A 20,440-nucleotide genomic window follows, 5' to 3' on the forward strand; every position below is an offset into this window, starting at 1 on the left:
ATTGCCACCCAGAAATATTTTAAATATAGTAATGTTTTTAAACAGTATGGCATCCTCTGTGGTCACCAGGTTGCTAGACTAGTCTATTTTTAAATATAGTTACTAACAGCCAATCTGCTAATTTTATCAAATGATCAACTTTTGTGACAATAGATTATAATGTCCAGGAAGAACAATTCAATGAACATTGGTAAAAAGATGATAATTGCTGTGATCAGACCAATGAATCATTTATTGATTTATAAAATTACTAAAGTAAAAAGGCAGGCTAATGAAAATAAATTGAGTATGCTACTGGCTTCAGTAAATATGGTCTTTTTATGAAAGTCTCAAGAATCTTCCGTTCCAACCTTTAATGTTTTAATACTGTTATAAGGAATTTCATCAGTGTTAATAGCTGTCTTCAGAAAGAAAGAAACAATGCACGGAGGGTAGCTGTAAACAAATAGATAAGGATGAAGTAGTATACAGTGATGTTCAGGCATCAGTTTTCCTTGCTATGTCCATTCTACCATGATTCAAACCGTCCAGGCAGTTAATCCTGAAATCTTGATAGTATTTTTACCTTTATACGGAAACTATCTTGAGGAAAAGAACAAAGAACCCATCAGCAATGGATGGATATGCAGACTATAGTCATTGGCTTGGAATATAGAGACTTTTTAGAAATGTCTGCTTTCCCACACAAGTTGTCTAACTTGAAAAAACATTTATGATTTGCTTACCATCATATTAAAATCTAGATAAGGTTCCTCATTTACGATAGGACTTTGTAGCTTTCTTATCTGCTTTTGAGACATCTTGTAATAAGACTTTTTTTTTTTTTTTTTTGTCAATGTAGCTGACACCAGATAATTTCAACACAAGGGGCATATCATACTGGCCTTGTATGAACATTGACCTAATTTAGTTAATCTCAGATTATTTATCCAAAATATCTTGTCCGTGAATATTTGAAAATGTATAACCATTGTAGTCTTTAGGGAAAAGAGAAAAAAGGAAGCAAATGAGAGGCTCTCTAGTTTTATAAGATGATGAAGCAAATGAGGCCATGCAATACATATATAAAATAAATAAAAGAGCAAGTTAATTGGGAACTTTGCTGCTAGGTGGAATTTCCATAATGCCAATCTCGGTGCATGGCCTTGTGCTTCTGAGTCTCTTCTCTCTGCTTGTTTCTCATTTTTTCATCTTTTTTACTCCTAGCTGATTCTGAGAACGTAGAAGAGCAGTATTTGAAAGCAAGTGACTAAATTCATTGTTTGCTTTTCATAGTTAACTTGGTAAATTTCATGAGAGAAAACATGAGTCACCAAAGAAAAAAACATTGTCATACTAATAAATGTGCAATCTTATATATCCAAAGAGAAATTACTTGAGTTTCTAATGGGATGTCGATTACTCTTTAGCAAGGTATGTGCTAAATGTTTAGTTATTCACTTGGTAACTCCTTAAAAACAGGCAGCTTGAATAAAGAATTAAATATTTCAATTATTTTCCTACTAACTGAATAGAAGCCTTGAGTAAATGATGAGTGGTATTTTCCAAGGAGTTAATACAAAGAATAAATTATTTCAATTGGCTTACCACAAAGACTTGTTCATTCTTGGTATTTTACAACATTTTCTTTCCCCCTTAGTTCAATTTAACTTAGTCAAAAGGAACAGTATATGGACATAGTAATAATGAACAGTGGGACAGTTCCTTTTGTGATATAAACAAATTTTTAATTTTTATTCAAAATTATGTATATTTCCAATCAATTGATGAAATAGACTCACCTCGTATTTTCACTGAATTGTTTCTTATATATATTCAACCATCAAGGTAAACATGCAGAAATTGTAAGCATGTATATCAAACATATATACATCAGAATTTTTGTGTGGCAGTTGTACTGACTTTATTAAAACAATATTCTCAGAGCAATCTCTTCTCACTTGCTATCATTGAAAGGTGAATACATTTTCTAATTTCTATAACTTCACTTCTGGGAATCATGTGTCTAAAATTTAATGTGTGTGTGTGTTTTTTAAAATACATTCTCCAAAATAAAAAAAAGCTTGCAAATATGTTTTTGTGTGACCTCCTTGACCAAAGTATGACTTCACAGATTTTTAAAGCTATGAGCCAATTATAGGAATCAGAAATCTAGAAGGAATTCCCTTCCTCAATAGTAGAAAGCATTTTCACCAGATGTAAATTCTTGTTCAAGCTTTTGGTCTTGTTTTTATTTTGTTTTCAGTTGCAGTAGTGTTGGGTGGTTGTGTTAATACATTGAAGGGGAAAAACTCAAGCAGGAAAGTACCAAAATGCTGACCTGAAATTTAAGAACAACAAGAAAAGTGTTGCTTTAACACTGCATAGACATTATACAGTAACCTGTAGTAATTTACATTTCATCATTATCCAACATTTATAGCAAGATTCTTCAAAAGTTACTTGAGAGTTCATTTAAGATTGCTGACTGAGACCACAATACAGTAATTAGATGGAATTAAAGTTAAAATGGGAAGAAAGTGAATCAAGCAATAAAGTACAATGTGTAATGCCCCCTCCCCATGGATTCTCGTGAAAGAAAAGAAGCTTTGATGATATATTATGCTTAAAAAGCAGCTTTAAAACAGGGTGGCTCTGCTATATCATATGCTGAACCTCTTTCACCATTTTCACTTTTCTTTTCCCATTTCCTGAAGGATCAGTGAGAAAGTGCAAGGCTAAGTCCAAGAGAAATAGTACACAAGCCACAAATATGAACCACATATGTAATTTTAGATTTTCTAATAGTACATTTTTAAAGAGTGAAAAACAAACAGTTGAAATTAATTTTACTAGTAGATTTTATTTAACCCAATATATCCCAAATAGTCATTTCAACTTGTAGTCAATATTAAAAATATTAAAAAATATTAATGAAGTATTTTCTATGTTTTTTTCATACTAAGTCTTCTAAATCCAGTGTGTATTTCACACACAGCACATTTTGATTCAGACTGGCCACATTTTAAGGGCTCAATAACCACGAGTGACTACTGGCTACCATATTAGACAATGCAAGTCTAAGTAGCACTGAAGGGCAGCCAAAGAAAATATATTGGGAGGAGGTATGTATCTGGAAGCTTTTAACATAAAGCAAAAATTGAGTCCATTCTAACAACCTAAGGCAGTAACCTAACTCTAAAAACCTAAAAGAAAAGGGACAATTGGAGTTTTGAAATAAGCATGTCCTTGTTCATGGGCATCACTTTTTGCTGTATTTGATGACTTTCTAGAAAGAACTGCTCACTCATCCCTGTGTGTGTGTTTGTGGGAAAGGGAATGGTGAGCAACCATGTATGGTTTCTCCTCCCATGAGGGGTCAGGCACCCCAATATCCTACCAGCCTGTCTCTGGGAAGGACCCAGGATGGAAGGTAATGTGAGGGTGATTGTGAGTGTGTGTGAACCATGTGCAAGAGTGAAAGTGTGTGTGATTCTGTGTGGCATGTGAGCCTGTAAGCATATGTACCATGTAGCCCGTGTGTTTGACAGATACTGGGTATTTGTGTGAGTGTGAGTGTGTGTGTACATGTGTGCATTGTATGAGTGTGTGTAAGAGTGTAGGTGACGTGTGAGAGTGAATTTGTGTGTGAAAAGGGAAGGAGAGGCTTGGGCAAGGTTAAGTGTTACCAGCTCCAGGGCGCTGATGCTGACCTGGAACCCGAGTACGCAGGACTGGAAAGCGCTTCGCTGTGGGGGTAGAGGCCCTACCTGAGATCCGAAACTCCTGTCAACAACTCCACCCACGGCGAGGGCCCCTTCGTTCCTTCAGCGAACATATTTTGGATACCCCTAATGGACCAGACCCCGTCTACACCCTGGAGCGATCTGGGCGAATCAGCCCAACTGGCAAAACCTCTGTCCCCACGGAACTTAAAATTATCCTCCCTGCCTCAGCTCCCCAGAAAGCATGCCTGTGGCTTCAGCCCTGCGCCTGTGCCACTGCTGGGCCAGCCGGAGCCTGGAGGACGCTGGAGCGTCCGGGAAAGGCCACCACAGAGGCTGATCTGTGACTCCCGAGACTCGAGACCCGAATCACACAATTTTCGGGGGAGGAAAAAGCGAGTTCCAGTTCAATTGTCTCAAAGGTGTCTACATTTACCAAGAGCCACACCTCCCCACCCCCAGTAACTTTTCCCTGGGTCGCGATCGCGGTCTCCGCCCTTACCCCCGCCCCCAACCAAACAAGACCCAACTTATGGGGCATTTTCTCCATTTGTTTCCCTGTGCTCCTTGTTGGGTTTACAGAAACATTATTTGGTTGTCGTCTCCTTCCAAATCCCACGCTCTCAGTTTGTCAAGAACTGGGAAGACACCGGTGGCTTCGGCGTCTCCCGGGTCTGTACGAGGGTCCAAGAGAGGCCGCGCTGCGAGGCGCGCAGGGGAGACCAAGGCGTCCCAGGGGAGGCCGCGGGCGCGCAGGGGAGAACCAGCCGCTTCCGCGGCCTTTGGCCTCGGCGTCCAATTCTTCACAGCTCCCGGCTACGAACTGGCCTGGTGGCTTTCTCAGTGAGGACTTCTTTTCCCAGGAGCAATCTTTCCAGCCCACGGGCGAGCTAGGAAGAGGATGGTGGCACAGAATCCTGTGAAGAATCAGAAGGACACTTGAACGCAGATCGAGAGGCCTAGAGGAGCAAGCAAGCCTGTTAGGTGGGGGAAGCTGCCCTCGCTGGCGCCCAGGCCTCTCATACCTTTGAGTCTTACAGAAATTTGGGAAAACAAAGCCCTGCGGACCCCCCCGGCTCCCTCAAGACCTGACTGCCCTGACTGCCGCGCCACGTGTCCCCGAGGTTCCGGCGCGAGCGGGTGACGGTCGGGCCCGGACCCGGGGCGCCCCGACCGGCGCGGGGGGATCACTCGTTCGCTGCTCCACGTGCTCAGCAGCCACACGCCGGACCGCTGCCGCCCGCAGACAAGTTGGTTTTCCCGGGGCCATTGTGGTTCTAGAGAAACGAAGTCACCCAGGAGTTGGGGGTGGGGATGGAGACTGAGGCGATATATAGACAGAAGCATAGGTAATCTCAACAATTGAGAGTGGAAGCAATTAGGTAAATAATTAAGACGCAGTTTCATTCTAGGGATTCAAAGTTTATAGGCTGTTTTGTAATGACGCTGCTGAATAACATTGTCTTAACTAACTTATGTGTCTTGGGGAGGACAGTTGCTCTAATACAGTGTTTTGAAGTCAACCTAAAAGAAAAAAAAACTTCAAAAACAGTTACTCACTGGCGCTATCATTAAAACAAAATATAGTGTTTTGTTAATCCCCCATCTATTCCACTAGATACCTTGATTTCCTTCTGTTAACTTAAACTCGCAAGCAATACTTTTGAGAAACTGTAAAGCCAAACGGGAAAACATCGAAATCTCAGGGTCGTGTGAATCAGACGTCCATGCTCCAAAGCCCAAGGACGTTTTTTAAACTTTGTGAATACACCAGAAAGAGGAAATTATGGATCGATCAGCTGTTGTCATTTGCAAAACTATTTCCCCTTCCTCATTCCCGCCTCCTCCCCTCCATCTCCTTTTCCCACCCCCATCAACAGAAGAGGATCTGGACTTTGAAACTTGTCATGGAGAAGAGAAATCCTTGCAGAGGAGACTGCTAATGAATTCAGATTGCATAGTTTTCAAAATCTGATGTTTTGCAATGATGACATTAGTGTGGCAACCGAAGGTCCGAGGCGACAAGTCTGCTGCAGCTGCTCCGCGCTTTGAAATGCCCAAGACAATGGGCGCCAGTGTTCTCCGCGCTTCGCCTCTCCGCTCCATTTGCATAGTCTGTTCTGCCTGATTGACCAGCCTGGTCTGTCCGAGGGACCAGTATTGTTCACAGATCACTTCAAGATGGCAGAGATGACAAGAATCAGGTGAGAGATGAAATGGGATGATTCTCAAATGCCCCAAGAAAAAGCAACCCTGGGAACCTCAGCAAGAGCTTTGGTTTGTTGACCTTCGACGTTTGATTTACTTGTTTGCTCTTAAAGACCTCATCAGTTGCATGAGGGGGAAATTCAGGACTCAAGGATTTCAACAAGAATTTACAATGCCCCATTTTTGGAGTAATTTAGACTCCTCCTTTATGTACGAAGCCAATAATTTATGGCATTTGCATTCTTTCGGGCTTAGAAGTTTACCAGCTATCCTATGAAAAGGGAAATAAATAATTTCATTTTCTGTGGCCAAAAAACTGTGCTATGAATTGACTCTGAGTGTGCTATTTTCCAGAAAAACCTTTTTGAAAAGTTGCAGTGGTGATCCCTTGGGTGGCAAATCCAAGTTTTAGGAGTAAATGGAGTCAAAATGGTTTACTTCCAAGTAACCAGCCAAAGGCAGTACTGAGTTTCAAAAATAAATTGTTTTCCACTTATTACAGACAATGAAGCAGCACACACGTACACACGCCACCACCACCACTACCATCACCACCACCAAAATGACTTTCATTTGACACTGGTGTTTTGACTTCAGCTCAAAAAACCAAAATCTTTGTAATACAAGTAACTTTTCCCCAGAGAGGTTTCAATACCATTTGCTATCATTTCTTAGCACCTAACAGTAAGAGAACTGATGGGGATGGGAACATATTTCCACAACCAATGTTTTCTCTCTCGGGTATTTCAATCACAGTTAGTGTAAATATTGCCAATAATTTGCAAATACCGGGATCCTGGAGGAGGGGGCCTGTTGGGGGAGGGACCTAGGGAGGGGACAGAGTGGGTGGGGCAAGGATGAAGCTGAAGGAAGCGGGAGGAAAGGAGGGGGGACCTTGTCCACCGCAAAAAAAAAAAAAAAAAAAAAAGGCAGGTTTGGGGGGGGTGTCATTATTTCTAACAGGTGTCACATTAGTTCTCACTTAATTCCGGTATCGATAACTACAGGGCCGCGTGGAGCCGGGGGTCTCGCTGCGACGTGCGGAGGACCTGCCCAGACTGGACCCAGACCCGTGGCTGCGACCCCCCTCCAGTAGCCCCCGCACAGCCTTCTTTCTAACCTTCTCGGTCTCCTCCACCCACTCACCACCCACAGGAGAAAACTCAAATCATTGAGAAGGCAGCCCCCACCCCCCGCCACCTCCCGCCCACGGGCACATAACGACTAGAGCACACCCGGTTGCGGGAAGTAGCAAGTGCCGGTTCTAACGTCCCGCCACCGGCGGGCCTGACCCCGCACGCCGCAACCTGAGCGCGGCGGGAATGTGTTTCCGTCTCCTCCGAACCCCGCGTTTACTGCGGATGGTAGCCATGCTCATCTCGGGGAATATAACGATTAATACAGCCGCAGGTTTCCAGATAAGTGACTGTGATGGAGATTGTTGGCGAGAAAATAGACAATTATCCGCTGTTAGCTTTACATAAAGATCGCATTAACTCGAATTAGTTATCAGACAAAAGAGCGTCAGCGCGCGCGGCACCTTCCCGCCGGTCGCCCGCGCCTCTACGCGCCGAGCCTCCCCGGCGGCCGCTCGGACTTCGGCCCGCACAGCCAAGCCCAGCACGCGGCGGGCGCGGGCGGCGCGGGGGGCGCGGGGGCGGCCCCCGGCCAGACTGCGGGCCGGGGAGGCTCGGCCCCGGGGAACCTCCAGCCCCGGCCCGAATAGGCAACACCGCGCGGGCCGCTCCCCACCCCCGTCCAGGGGGCGATCGGTGGTCCCCCGGCGCACGGCGCTCCAGGTCCCCCGCACCTCCCCGCTGCCCTCCCGCACCCCCACGTCTCCCGCCGCTCGCCAACCCGCCCTTCGGCTCGCTCTCCACAGCGCTGCCCTTTTCTCTCTTCGCCGCCCACATGCCCTAGTTTTCGGTCTTGGAGAGCGAGGAAGGGACATAATTAATTACTCCGGGAGGGGAAGGGCCGCCTCCTCTCCAAAGGCGGCAGCCTTTGCCACGAACGCGGTTCAAAGGAAGTCTCGGATCAGCCCCCGCAACCCGTGCTCCTAACTCCTGACGCAGAACCCGCGGGGGCCTCGGGCCTCCCCGCCGCTGGGGGACCCCCTCCCCGCTCCCTCCTGCCACACCCCCCTGCACCCGCGGCGTGAAGATGGGGGGCGCATTGCGGAGGGGTCGCTCTTCCCCGGTACCCCCGCTACCAACGCGGGAAAGGAGACAAGTGGGAAAGGCGGCCTGGAGGGGAGGGCAGACCCGGCCTCTGAACTAGGTGGCGGTGGCCTGGGAGAGCGGCTGGGGCGGGGACCGGTCGGTGTCGCCTGATCCACGCTTCTCCCACGCTTATTCTTCCCATGTCACTACTGTTTTTGACATGGGCTCGTCTGAGCATGTATTGCATTGAAGCTGTAGGTGGAAGCGTGCAAATCCATCACCCCAGCGCCCCCGGCCCAGCCGCCGAATCGCGGTTGGGTCCCCAACTGCTGCAAGCGCGGGCACTGGCGGTGGCAGTCCCCGCTTCGGGCTGGACTCCCCGGGGCCCGAAGTGTTCCCGGGCTGTACGTGCAGCAGCCACCGCCTCGGCCACCGCCGCCGCCGCCGCTGTGGCTGCCCGGGCCCCTGCTGAATAGAGCGGATAATGACCCCCAGTTCCCAAGACAGGCTTTCTGCTGCCTGGTGAGCCTTGGATTTGTGTGGTCCAAGTCTTTCCCAGCTTGTCCCATTCTGTCACCGGGATAAGGGGCTCCCTCGGCTCGTTTGCACCTGCGTCGCTTTTGGCTCCTTCAGGAATGCGCTGAAGCTTGTAATCAGCTTTGTGAAGCCATTGAGTGCACGGCTGAGTGAAACTTCCAAAGCTCGAGGAAAACTGGCCCGCTGAATAGGAGCCAGCATGGGGTTGCTCTCCAAGCCTCTGCGCTGCCAAATTCCAGCAGAGCCCCTCACAATCAGTCCACACAAGCTTTACTGCTTTCCCCACACTAAGAAAAGTGAGAAAAGAAAAGCTAAAATACCAGTCACCGAGGTTAGCAGTTTGTTCCCAGATTAATGGCAAACGGCTCCCTCCCACTCTCCCCCCCACCCCCGGCCCCTTAACATAGCTCACCAATTCAGGAAATATAAAATAGGGGAGGGAAGGACAGTTATTAATAACTCTTCATATGATATGATTTCACATTTTCTGCCCTCTCTTCTAGGCGGAGGGTCTTCACATCAACCTCGTGTTGGTTCCTCTACCTGAAAATGCTGAACTGGGTTCCAAACACGAATTTTGCCTTTGAGCCGCTAGCCTAGGGATATCTTAGCAGCTGTGCCTTGCTTGGGTGGAGGAGTTAGATGAAGCCAAACCTAAGAATCTCCCAAATGAAAGCTACAAAGCCCAAAAATATTTCCTCTAGCAAACAGCAAGAAACCAGCCCTATCCCCTCACTAACTCCCCACCCCTATTCAGCATGACCAATTCCACTAAAAATGCAGGTACATTGGGGTTCATTGGCTTTGAAAGAGAAAAGGATGTACAGAAGTTAGACTCTCTCTGACAGCTGTGTGTGTGTGTGTGTTTTCCTGACCAGGTATTGAGTACTCCAAGGCTTGGGTTTGAGCACAGGCATTCTTCAATTCTCATTTCCTAGCAAGAGTCTAGTCAGACTTTCCAGTGCTTCCTTACAGGTCCTTTGGTCCCTGTCTCTTGTACACTGTACCCTCTCTTCCAATTTCCAGGCTGGGCATTCTCCCCCCCCCCCAAAAAAAAAGTGGGGGGGGGTGGGGATCCTTGGCAGCCAATAGAAGATAAGCCAGCAAATTCATACTTAATTTCAAGACCTTAATCATCACCGTCTTAACTGTAAGCTCCTCCAGGGCAGGGATCTTTCTTTGTTTTGCTGATATCCCAAGATCTTAGAAAGTGCTTGGCATATAGTAGACAAGACAATACATATTTGATGAATGAATGCCATCTGGTTATCTCTGAACTCAGAGCCTGGAAAGAGGTCTTCTGAATTCTTATTTTGCATGATGCCCTTTTTTCAGTGAGTTCTAATAGACATCGCTTGGAGAAAAGAAAGTGATGGCAATGTTATGATCTATATGTAAGACCTCTCTTTACAATGGCTGTGAATTTCTTTAGCAAATTAGTTCCTCCCGCTAAATTGGAAGTCTTTCCTTTTCCTGCAAGCACAGATATATCATTTTAAAGATTTAATCTGGATTTCCATTCTTTCCAGTAAACATCACCTCAGTCCTGCAGTTTTTCCTGACCGCAGTGCCTTGCTTTTGTGGGTGCACCAGAATGCCTTACTGCTGCTCTGTGCTATAAATAGTCTCCTAGTGGATTGAAAGACTTAATGGGCCTCTTTAAATACCTAACTTATTATAAAGCCCTGGAGAGAAGAACGATTAACAGGCGGATAGGAACAAGAAGAGAGCTCCCCCTGCGGATGCCCTATTCAAGTGTTCTGGGTTACACTCTTAGGAGACAAGGTGTGGGCAAGAATTTTCTTTTATATATATATTAACTTGTATAGGACGCTGTAGAATGTTAGTGCTGGGAGGGGCTGTGGGTGTTAAATAGCTGTTTGAGCACGGAGGAGACTGTGGTTAGAGAGGTCGGCTGATTTGCCCAGAATTACTGAGGGGCATCATGACTGTTATCTGTAAAAATAATTAGTAAGAAGATAAGTAGATTTTTTTCTCCCATTTTTAAACATGTCAGATAGCTCTGTTAAGAGGGAGGCAATCTCCCTTCCATACAGTTCTGGATTCCAAAAGGTGGTGCAATGAGGGAATTTGGTACTCAAAGAAAAGTCAAACATCACTCTATGCCAAGACTTCTTGCATTCATTTGTAGGTGCTAAATGTTTTAAACATCCCAAATTCCTATCACATATTTTGGCCTTTAAAGTTTACTTTTCTGCTATAAAGTTTGGTGTGCTGTTTTCAGCAGTTTCTTCTTCCAACCATTCTCAGTGACAAGTCAGGAGGATATTCAGTAACTCAGAAATTAGTGAAATTTTATTCTTGGTGGGGGTGTTGGATTAAGAGGCTGGGAGAGTGTGAAACAAGTCAACGTGTAATTGTATGATAAGGCTCTCACGAGGAATTTATTGGCCAAGTTGCTATTTCTATTCCTTCCTAATCTCGTTTAGCACATTCATTCTCTGCAATCTGTCTCCATAATCTTCTGTGGCAGAATGGCAGCCAATAGAAGCATGCATGTTTGGAGAGAAGAGAAAATATGCAGAAGTGTGATAAACTGATGCTAATTATCCATAGTTAGGACACCGAGTGCAGAAGATCAAGGTTTACAAATAACAAACCAGAGCCAATGATGATGGCTTCTTAGTGTGGAATATATTGGAGGGGACAAGATAAGGGTTTCATGGGCAGGAAAGATTTATTGGTCAAAGGGTTCACCTTCCACTTTTCCACTTTTATATAGCAGTAAATTATTTAGGCTAAATTCACCAGAACATTACTCTTTTATTTGGCGATGTGCCATGACTTGCTCTTTCTTTGTGTCCTTTCAATGCAGATCCTTGTAGTGTAACATCAGTTGATAAGAAACAAATAATTGAATAGGTAATTCCCTTTAAATTGGGCATATAGGATGGTGAGGCAATCATCCTAGGAAGAATGAAATGAGGTAAAGAGCAGAGGGCTGGAAGTGAAACAATATCAATCTCAGTCATTAAATGACATTTCTGCCAGAAAAAAAATATGAATGTAGATATTCACTATATGTATGTGTTCATATGTCTTTGTGTGTCCCACATGCCCATGTGCTGGTTGTTATGAGCAGGTGTGCTAGCATAGTACCAATATGACTCTTTTTCTCTTCTGAAATCCTTATCATTTAAAAATTTAAAATATAAATGTATTCTTTCTCTTCCCTCCACTGTCCCCATACCACCTAGACTGACTTAATATTTTAAATTGGCTCCCAGTCCTCTCTAAGACTTCTTGCTTTGAGAGAAAAATTCAGGCTGAAAATATTCACATGGCACGGTTGATGGGTAAGTGGCAAAGACTTTTCTGCTTTACGATTGTCTTGTAAAGTTTCCAGAGAACAATTACAAATTACAGTAGTTTGCCTCAAGTTTGCATGCTCGTCTTAAAATTTAAAATATTTATTAAATCCCATTCAGTAGTACTAACTGTGGTTTTTCTTTTTTCTGACTCACCATCAGCTTTGGTACCAATTGGTACTTACTTCATCCTTTGAGAGTCTTCTAGAGATTTCATTTGCAGCTTTTTTAGTTGATGATGGACAAGGCAATGGGAACCATCTGTTAAAATTTGCAAATCAGTATGAGCCACCTATTGCAGGGTTAAAAAGAAACATGCTGAAGTTTGGAGACATAATTTATAATGCTGACATAAAAAAGTATTAGGGACACAAATGATTTACTTCACCTGGGACCATGTGGACAAGAAATTACATAACCTATAGGTTATCCAGGTCTGTCTCCACTACCACCACACATATATATTCTCTCTCAACAAGTCTAAGATGCCATTTATCTTAAGACACATTTTTGTTTTACATTTCGCTAAGAAAGAAAATCTTTTCCAATTATAAGTTGTCACTAATGGTAATGGTGCATTTAGATTCCAGAGATAATAAAAATATTTTAAAATGTGTCTCTTAGAATAAAAAAATGCAAGATGTATAGCTGAGTTAGTCAAATAATGAGTTTATAACATTTCACTCAAAACATTTTCAAAATTACCCATTATTTTATAGAAATTAACTTTGTTTTAAATTAACAGATGTGTCAACAATTGTATGTAGTCAACAATGCAACACATACTCTACGGTTATGCATATTTTTAAAATGTGGCATTGAGAAAATTACCCATTTAATTCACCAAATAAAGAAAGAAAAAGCAAAAATACAAATATTTCATTGGTAATAACATAGAAATTGAGGCAAAACATATAGGTTGTGGGCATTTCTAAAAATCACCTAGGCTAGAGAAAGAACCTCAGTTCTCCACTGTATTTGATATTTGCAGATGCTAAAAATCCATGTTACTTCACTAATACACACACATCCATATATATATTTGGTGCCTGCCAAATTAAATCGAATAACTTAGGGTTTGTTTTGCTTTAGTTTTGGCTTTCATCCTCCACAGTGGAGGTGATTAATTTGGATACTTTGGTTCCCAGAATCAGTTTTTATCCTTGAATTACAGGATTTTTACCTAAATGGGCTGAATAGTGCCTAAACTCTCTCTGTATACATGCTCCTATATTCACCATCAATTACCTCTTCTTACCCACATGTATGATCATTAATCAATCATGAATACTAATCATTATTTTGAAAACAAGTTCAGAAAGATAAATAATTATTTCAAAAGTAACCATTAAATTCAAGGAACCAATTAAACTGGTTACTAGGTGAAGCTAATTTTAAAATTGTGAATTTCGTTTTGAAATTATATTCAGTGTCTTCTTTTTAAATTAGCTTATGTTGATATACTCGGACACAAGGTCTAATTTTCACTCCTCTAGAAGTATATGATGGCAGAATATGGAAAAACATACAGGAAGGGAAAAGTTGCCTAAGTCAACAGATCTAGATATTTTAAATATGGCCACTATCATACCCAGGCTTTTTTGAGGCTGGGCAGCACGTGTGTGTGTGTGTGTGTGTGTGTGTGTGTGTGTGTGTGTGTGTGTACATGCTCACGTGCACACACATGGTGTCTGAATCATACAAGCAGTAGCAGCACAGCAGTTCTTACTCCTACCAGAATCAAGCGCTGTTGAACCTACATGTTCAGAAAACATAGAGGTGTAGAGATATCAGGGAGAAGATTAAGGGAAGACAGATATAAATGTAAGTGCATTAGTGTCTTTCTGGAGACCAACTCTGTCTTTCCTTGTAAGCCATGATGTCAAATTATGTTTGAATGTGAAATATACCGTCAACTGCCACTGTTGGGGCTTCTTCTCACTAAAGCGAGTGGTTAATTTGTTGTGGGCTCTGTTCTTTGCTTCGTTCCTTTTCTCCAGAACATTTCCCCCCACTCTATATCAATTAATAAGCAAATATTTATCCAGTGCATGCAAACTCCATTAAGCATCTCTTCCGTAAATACCTACTTCCCATTGAATTTTCAAACAATTTAGAGCATCATTTTGGGCGTTCGTCTTTCCGGATCACACTCGTGGACTACTTTGGTGGAGATATTTAGCCTTGTGAAAAAAATGTCTCTGAGCCATGATTTCTTAGCTGTAGGCAGTGCAACATTGATGTATCTGAAATAAACACAGAACTCCAATTATTGTTTGCCTGTGAAATGGTAAGCAAGATGATTACAAGATATGGTAAATACGCTTGGCATGTTGAAACATACTTTCAGCTCCAATGACTTCAAATAGCTTCTAAGTAAAACAAATAAACAGAATAATGCTTGGATTTATTCATTATGAGACTACCTAAGACATGACATTTCTAATCACATTTTAATTTTCTTTATAGGAACAGAAAGGATCTTCATATCTCGACACATTCATCACCCCGAGGCTGAGCAGTTTTCTATCTGGTTCATTCTATGGCTTCAAAAGCTGATAGAACGGGTGGTGTCTTTTGCAGATTGTGCATAGTTTGCCCTGGATTCTACACATTAAAAGTGAAACAAATGCCCAGACTGACTCACCCTAGATTATGATCTATGAGTTGATGTGTTAAATGAGCCCATTACTTTAAAGGTTATAAATGACAAGATTTTTACTATTATGAGTAATTTATAGCTATTTCTTGCTTGACTTGACAGATCCTCTTAGAGAAGTCCAAATTTGTCTGCTTGACATACATTTATTTTAACACTTTTCTCCTTCTCCAAATCCTAGAATGGATTAACCACTGTTTTCCTAGGTGTCAATTTGCACCTGTGGGGTCTACCTCTTGAGGCTTCAGCAAGGTCCCCTGGTCTCTACTCCAGATGGCTGCCTGTGTTTCAGCAGCTAATGTGGCTGATTACTGGCATATTTACTGTAATTTATAAAAATCACAGGAAATGACATTTTTATTAGTCACTGACTCCACTATCGCCAACCGCAATGGCTGTTATGCATACAAATCCATTTTACAAAATTGTTCTTCCAAAATCAGAATCTCTTTCCAGTCTCTAATACTGTGAAATGATCATATTTCGCTTTAGCTTACCATGAATGGGATCACAAAGGAGCTCCGGTCTCAGCTTATTTCTTAGGCCCTGAAACTTTTCACATGGGGATTGGAATAAGGGTCAGGAAATGTTCTCAAGGACAGAGAAAAAGATTCAGAAACGTCCTTACCTCAGTCTGAGAGACTGTGAGAGTGGAAGGTAAGAGCACGAGCTTGGAATCAGGCTGCGTCACATGGAATCATGTCTGGCCTGTAGTAGGCACTTTTAAAGAGATGGCCATTACTATTACTGTTACGTGTGCCAGTATTTTTCTATCGCATTTACATGGATAGACTCCAGAACCATGGGCCAGAGTCAGTTCCATGCATAGACAAAACATGGCATTTGAGAAACAGGATCTTTCTTGCCCCAAATTCCTCCCACCATGGGCACGTCTCCAGAAGGCTTCACTTAATTGAAAAGGGAGGGAGGGAGTTGAGTCTTAAAGTTGAGCAGGGGCAGAGGAGGCAGGGAATTTGTTACACATATTGAAACCATGAGGAAGGGTGTTAGATATAAAAGACTGCAAGTTTCTGGTTTGGTTTTGTTTTGTTGGGTATAATGAGGGAGTAAGCTACATACGAGAAAAGGGTAGGAAAATAAGACTGGAAGCATGGGCAGGGATCATATGAGTGGCTTTGAAGGCCATGCTAAAGAGTTTAAACATCATCATCCTATAGACAAGGAAAAACCATTGAAGAATTTTAAATAGCTTTGTGCAAATTGCATAAAGCATGGTTGGAGTTATATGACTTGGGAGTCAAAATAATAGCTGAAACCATGGGGTTGAGGTAATTGCTAAGGGAAAGCTTATAGGGGAGAGAGAAGAGGGCTGGAACTATGATCTTGGGGACACATGGTCTCCCACAAAGGAGATGAAAGGAAGCAATGGCAGAGGTAGAAGGAGAAGCAAGAGAATCATGCCAAGAAAGCCAACAAGACAGGAGAGAATTTCAAGAGGGAAGGATTATCAGCTATGTAAAAAGCCATAAAAAATCAAGTCGGTGAAAGTTCCTAAAACGTTCATCATTTGGAGAGTTTAGGAGGCTATTGTTAATCTTAACAAGAGAACTGTAGGTGGAACTATGCAAGCCAAAACCATATAACAATAAGTGAACAGGAGAGGAAGCAGAGATCAAGAGCACAGACAACCCTACCACAAAGTTAGGCTCTGAAGTAGAGGCGGCACGTAGGGTAATAGCCGAGGGGGGCATGGGGAGTGAGACGTTGGTTTATTTATATAAGGGAGACTTAACACTTTATAAATTGGAAGGGGTGGAGAGGGGAAAACCAATGCAGAAGGAGTGTCAAAGATACTGTCCTGGAGAGTGGAAAACAACAATCATAATAGGAAACATTCATTAAAAACCCAGTCTATACCGGACACTAGGCTACTTTTGCTTACACTATCTCATTTAATCTTTATATTATCACATCCCCTTTTCTTGAATGAAAATCATTGTTAGTAAGTGTCAAACCTGGGATTTGAATCCAGCTTTGTGGGATTCTGAAGTTTTGCTTTCAGCCACTCTTCCACACTGCATTGTTCTAGATACCGGTCAATCAGAAGGAAATGGACCTTAGAACAACATGGTAATTTTTCTCTTGGGCAGGAAAAGTGGTAGAAAGGAGAAAAGGGGACTAGTATTTGTTCACACTCTTTAACATCTGTTAATAATACCCTGTGCTAGACACTTTAAATATGTTGTGAATTCTCATAAACAATGCTGCAATCGATGTTTTTAATGCCCGCATTTCAAATAAGGACACTAAGGCTCAGAGCTTTTGAATAGTGGCATTTCAACCTCAGGTAATGTCAGCCAACTTCACTGTCCTATCTGAGGGGTATATCAACAATCCAGCCCTTTGTCATAATATTGTCCACAGGGAACTTGATCATTTCTCCCTCCCACAAGACATCACATTGATCCATTATATTGATGATATCATGTTGATTAGACCTAGTGAGCAAGAAGTAGCAACTACTCTAGACTTCTTGGTAAGGCATTTGTGTGTCAGAGGATGTGAGATAAATTCAACAAAAATAGAGGGGCCTTCCACCTCAGTAGAATTTCTAGGTGTCCAGTGGTGCGGGGCATGATGAGATATCCCTACTGAGGTGAAGGATAAGCTGTTGCATCTGGCCCCTCCTACAATCAAAAAAGAGGCGCAATGCCTGGTTAGCCTCTTTGGATTTTGGAAACAACATATTCCTCATTTAGGTGTGCTACTCTGGCCCATTTACTGAGTGATCAGAAAAGCTTCTGGTTTTGAGTGGGGACTGGAACAAGATGAGGCTCTGTGACAGGCCCAGGCTGTTGTGCAAGCTGCTCTGCCACTTGGGCCTTATGATCCAGCTGACTCAATGGTGCTGGAAGTGTCAGTGGCACACAGAGATGCTGTTTGGAGCCTCTGGCAGGCTCCTACAGGAGAATCACAATGCAGGCCCTTAGGATTTTGGAGTAAAGCCTTACCATCCTCTGCAGATAACTACTCTCCTTTTAAGAAACAGCTTTTGGCCTGCTATTGGGCCTTAGAAGAGACAGAATGCTTAATCATGGGCCACCAAGTTACCACGAGACCTGAGTTGCCTATCATGAGCTGGGTATAGTCCGACCTGCCAAATGTTGGGCATGCACAGCAGCACTCCATCATAAAATGGAAATGGTACATATGAGACAGGGCTCAAGCAGGTAAGTTACATGAGGAAGTGGTGCAAATGCTGATGGCCCCCACTCCTGCCACATTACCTTCTCTTTCCCAGCCCAGGGCTGTGGTCTCTTGGGGAGTTCCTTACAATCACTTGACTGAGGAAGAGAAAACTTGGGCCTGGTTTATGGATAGTTCTGCACGATATGCAGGGACCACCCTAAAGTGGACAGCTGCAGCACTGCAACTCCTTTCTGGGATCTCCCTGAAGGACAGTGGTGAGGGGAAATCCTCCCAGCGGGTGGAACTTTGAGCAGTGCATCTGGTTGTTCATTTTGCTTGGAAGGAGAACTGGCCAGAGGTGTGCTTGTATACTGATTCATGGGCTGTTGCTAATGGTTTGGCTCAATGGTCACAGACTTGGAAGGAACATGATTGGAAAATTGGTGACAAAGAAGTCTGGGGAAGAGGTATGTGGATAGACTTTTTTGAGTGGGTGAAAAACATGAAGATATCTGTGTCCTATGTGAGTGCTCACAGAAGGTGACTTCAGCAGAAGAAGATTTTAATAATCAACTGGATAAGATGACCTGTTCTGTGGATAATAGACAACCTCTTTCCCCAGCCACTCCTGTAGTTGTCCAATAATCTCAGGAAGAAAGTGGTCATGGTGGTAGGGATGGAGGTTATGCATGGGATCAGCAACATGGACTTCCACTCACCAAGGCTGACCTGGCCACAGACACTGCTGAGTGTCCAATCTGCCAGAAGCAGAGCCCCACACTCAGTCCCCGATATGGTACCATGCCCTGAGGCGATCAGCCTGCTACCTGGTGGCAGGTTTATTACATTGGATCACTTCCATCATGGAAGGAAAAGTGTTTTGTTTTAATAGGAATAGACACATACTCCGGATATGGGTTTGCCTTCCTTGCACACAATGCTTCTGCCAAAACTACCATCTGTGGACTTACAGAATGCCTTATCACCATCATGGTATTCCACACAGCATTGCTTCTGACTAAGGAAACCACTTCACAGCAAATGAAGTGAGGGAATGGGCACATGCTCATGGAATTCTCTGGGCTTACCATGTTCCCCATCATCCAGAGGCAGCTGGGTTGATAGAATGGTGGAATGGCCTGTTGAAGACTCAATTACGGCACCAACTAGGTGGCAATACCTTGCAGGGCTGGGGCAGTGTTCTCCAGGAGGCTGTGTATGCTCTGAATCAGCATCCCATCTATGGTGCTGTTTCTCCCATAGCCAGGATTCGTGGATCCAGGAAACAAAGGGTGGAAATGGGAGTGTTGCTACTCATTATCACTCCTAGTGATCCACTAGGAAAATTTTTGCTTCCTGTCCCTGCAACATTAAGCTCTGCTGGTCTCCAAGTCTTGGTTCCAAAAGGAGGAGTGCTTCCACCAGGAGACACAACAATAATTCCATTGAACTGGAAGTTAAGACTGCCACCTGGTCACTTTGGGTTTCTCATGCCTCTGAATCAACAGGCAAGGAAGGGGATTACTCTCTGACTGGGGTGATTGATCCTCACTATAAAGGGGAAATAGCACTGCAACTACACAATGGAGGTAAAGAAGAATTTTCCTGGAATACAGGAAATCCCCTGGGGCATCTTTTTTTTTTTTTTTTCAAACTTTGCATTGTTTTTTAATTTTTATTGAATTTGTTCACAAACCATACAATTATCCAAAGATCCAAAGTGTATAATCAGTTGCCCCCGGTACCCTCATACAGCTGTGCATCCATCACTGCAATTAATTTTTGTTCAATTTTTAGAAACTGTTCATTACTCCAGCAAGAAATAAAGGAAAAGATGAAAAAAGAAAGAAAGGAAACTTGAATCCTCCTATATCCCTAACCAACCCCCCTCAATTGTTGACTCATAGTGTTGGTATAGTACATTTGTTACTGTTTATGAAAGAATGTTGAAATACTACTAACTGTAGTATATAGTTTGCAATAGATATATATTTTTCCCTATATGCCCCTCTATTATTAACCTCTAGTTGTAGTGGCATACATTTGTTCTAGTTCATGGAAGAGATTTCTAATATTTGTACAGTTAATCATGGACATTGCCCATCATAGGATTCAGTTTTATACATTCCCATCTTTTGACCTCCAAGTTTCCTTCCGGTGATATATATGACTCTGAGCTTCCCCTTTCTACCTCATTCATGCACCATTCAGCACTGTTAGTTATTCTCACATCTTGCTACTGACACCTCTGTTCATTTCCAAACATTTGAGTTCATCCTAGTTGAGCATTCTGCTCATACTAAGCAACCGCTCCCCATTCTTTAGCCTTGTCTTATATCTTGGTACCTTATATTTCATGTCTATGAGTTTTCATATTATAATTAGTTCCTATCAGTGAGACCCTGCAATATTTGTCCTTACGTGTTTGGCTTATTTCACTCAGTATATTGCCCTCAAAGTTTAGTCATCAACCCATTTTTTTTTAAAGATGGTTTTGTACACATGCCATACACTCCATCTTAAGTAAACAATTGATGGTTCTCTGTATGGTCACATATTTATGTGTTCACCACCCTCACCACTATCTATATAAGGGCATCTACATTTCTTCCACAAGGCTGGAGGGAGAGTCAAAGAAGGTAGAGAGGCAAAAGAAAACAAAAAAAGAAAGAGGAAAAAAATGACAGCTAG

At 43.0% G+C, this 20,440-nt stretch overlaps 1 protein-coding gene across 5 annotated transcripts in view; it reads right to left on the reverse strand.

The window, feature by feature from the left end:
* Positions 1–7,763: 7,763 nt before the first annotated feature.
* LOC119507198 overlaps positions 7,764–20,440 on the reverse strand; it is a 308,269-nt gene continuing 295,592 nt past the window's right edge. For 4 of the 5 annotated variants that reach the window (XM_037800319.1, XM_037800320.1, XM_037800317.1 and 1 more), the window contains 3 exons: positions 14,031–14,186; positions 12,126–12,201; positions 7,764–8,898 (listed from right to left, as the gene is read on the reverse strand). In XM_037800319.1, coding sequence (XP_037656247.1) covers positions 8,352–8,898; positions 12,126–12,201; positions 14,031–14,037 — 630 coding nt within the window. In that variant the 5' untranslated portion in view covers positions 14,038–14,186 and the 3' untranslated portion in view covers positions 7,764–8,351. Of the gene's footprint in view, positions 8,899–12,125; positions 12,233–14,030; positions 14,187–20,440 lie in introns of all 5 variants that reach the window. The other variant, XM_037800321.1, reaches the window with a different exon arrangement.

Source organism: Choloepus didactylus, chromosome 12 (genome assembly GCF_015220235.1).
Source record: "Choloepus didactylus isolate mChoDid1 chromosome 12, mChoDid1.pri, whole genome shotgun sequence".
NCBI classification, from domain to species: domain Eukaryota; kingdom Metazoa; phylum Chordata; class Mammalia; order Pilosa; family Megalonychidae; genus Choloepus; species Choloepus didactylus.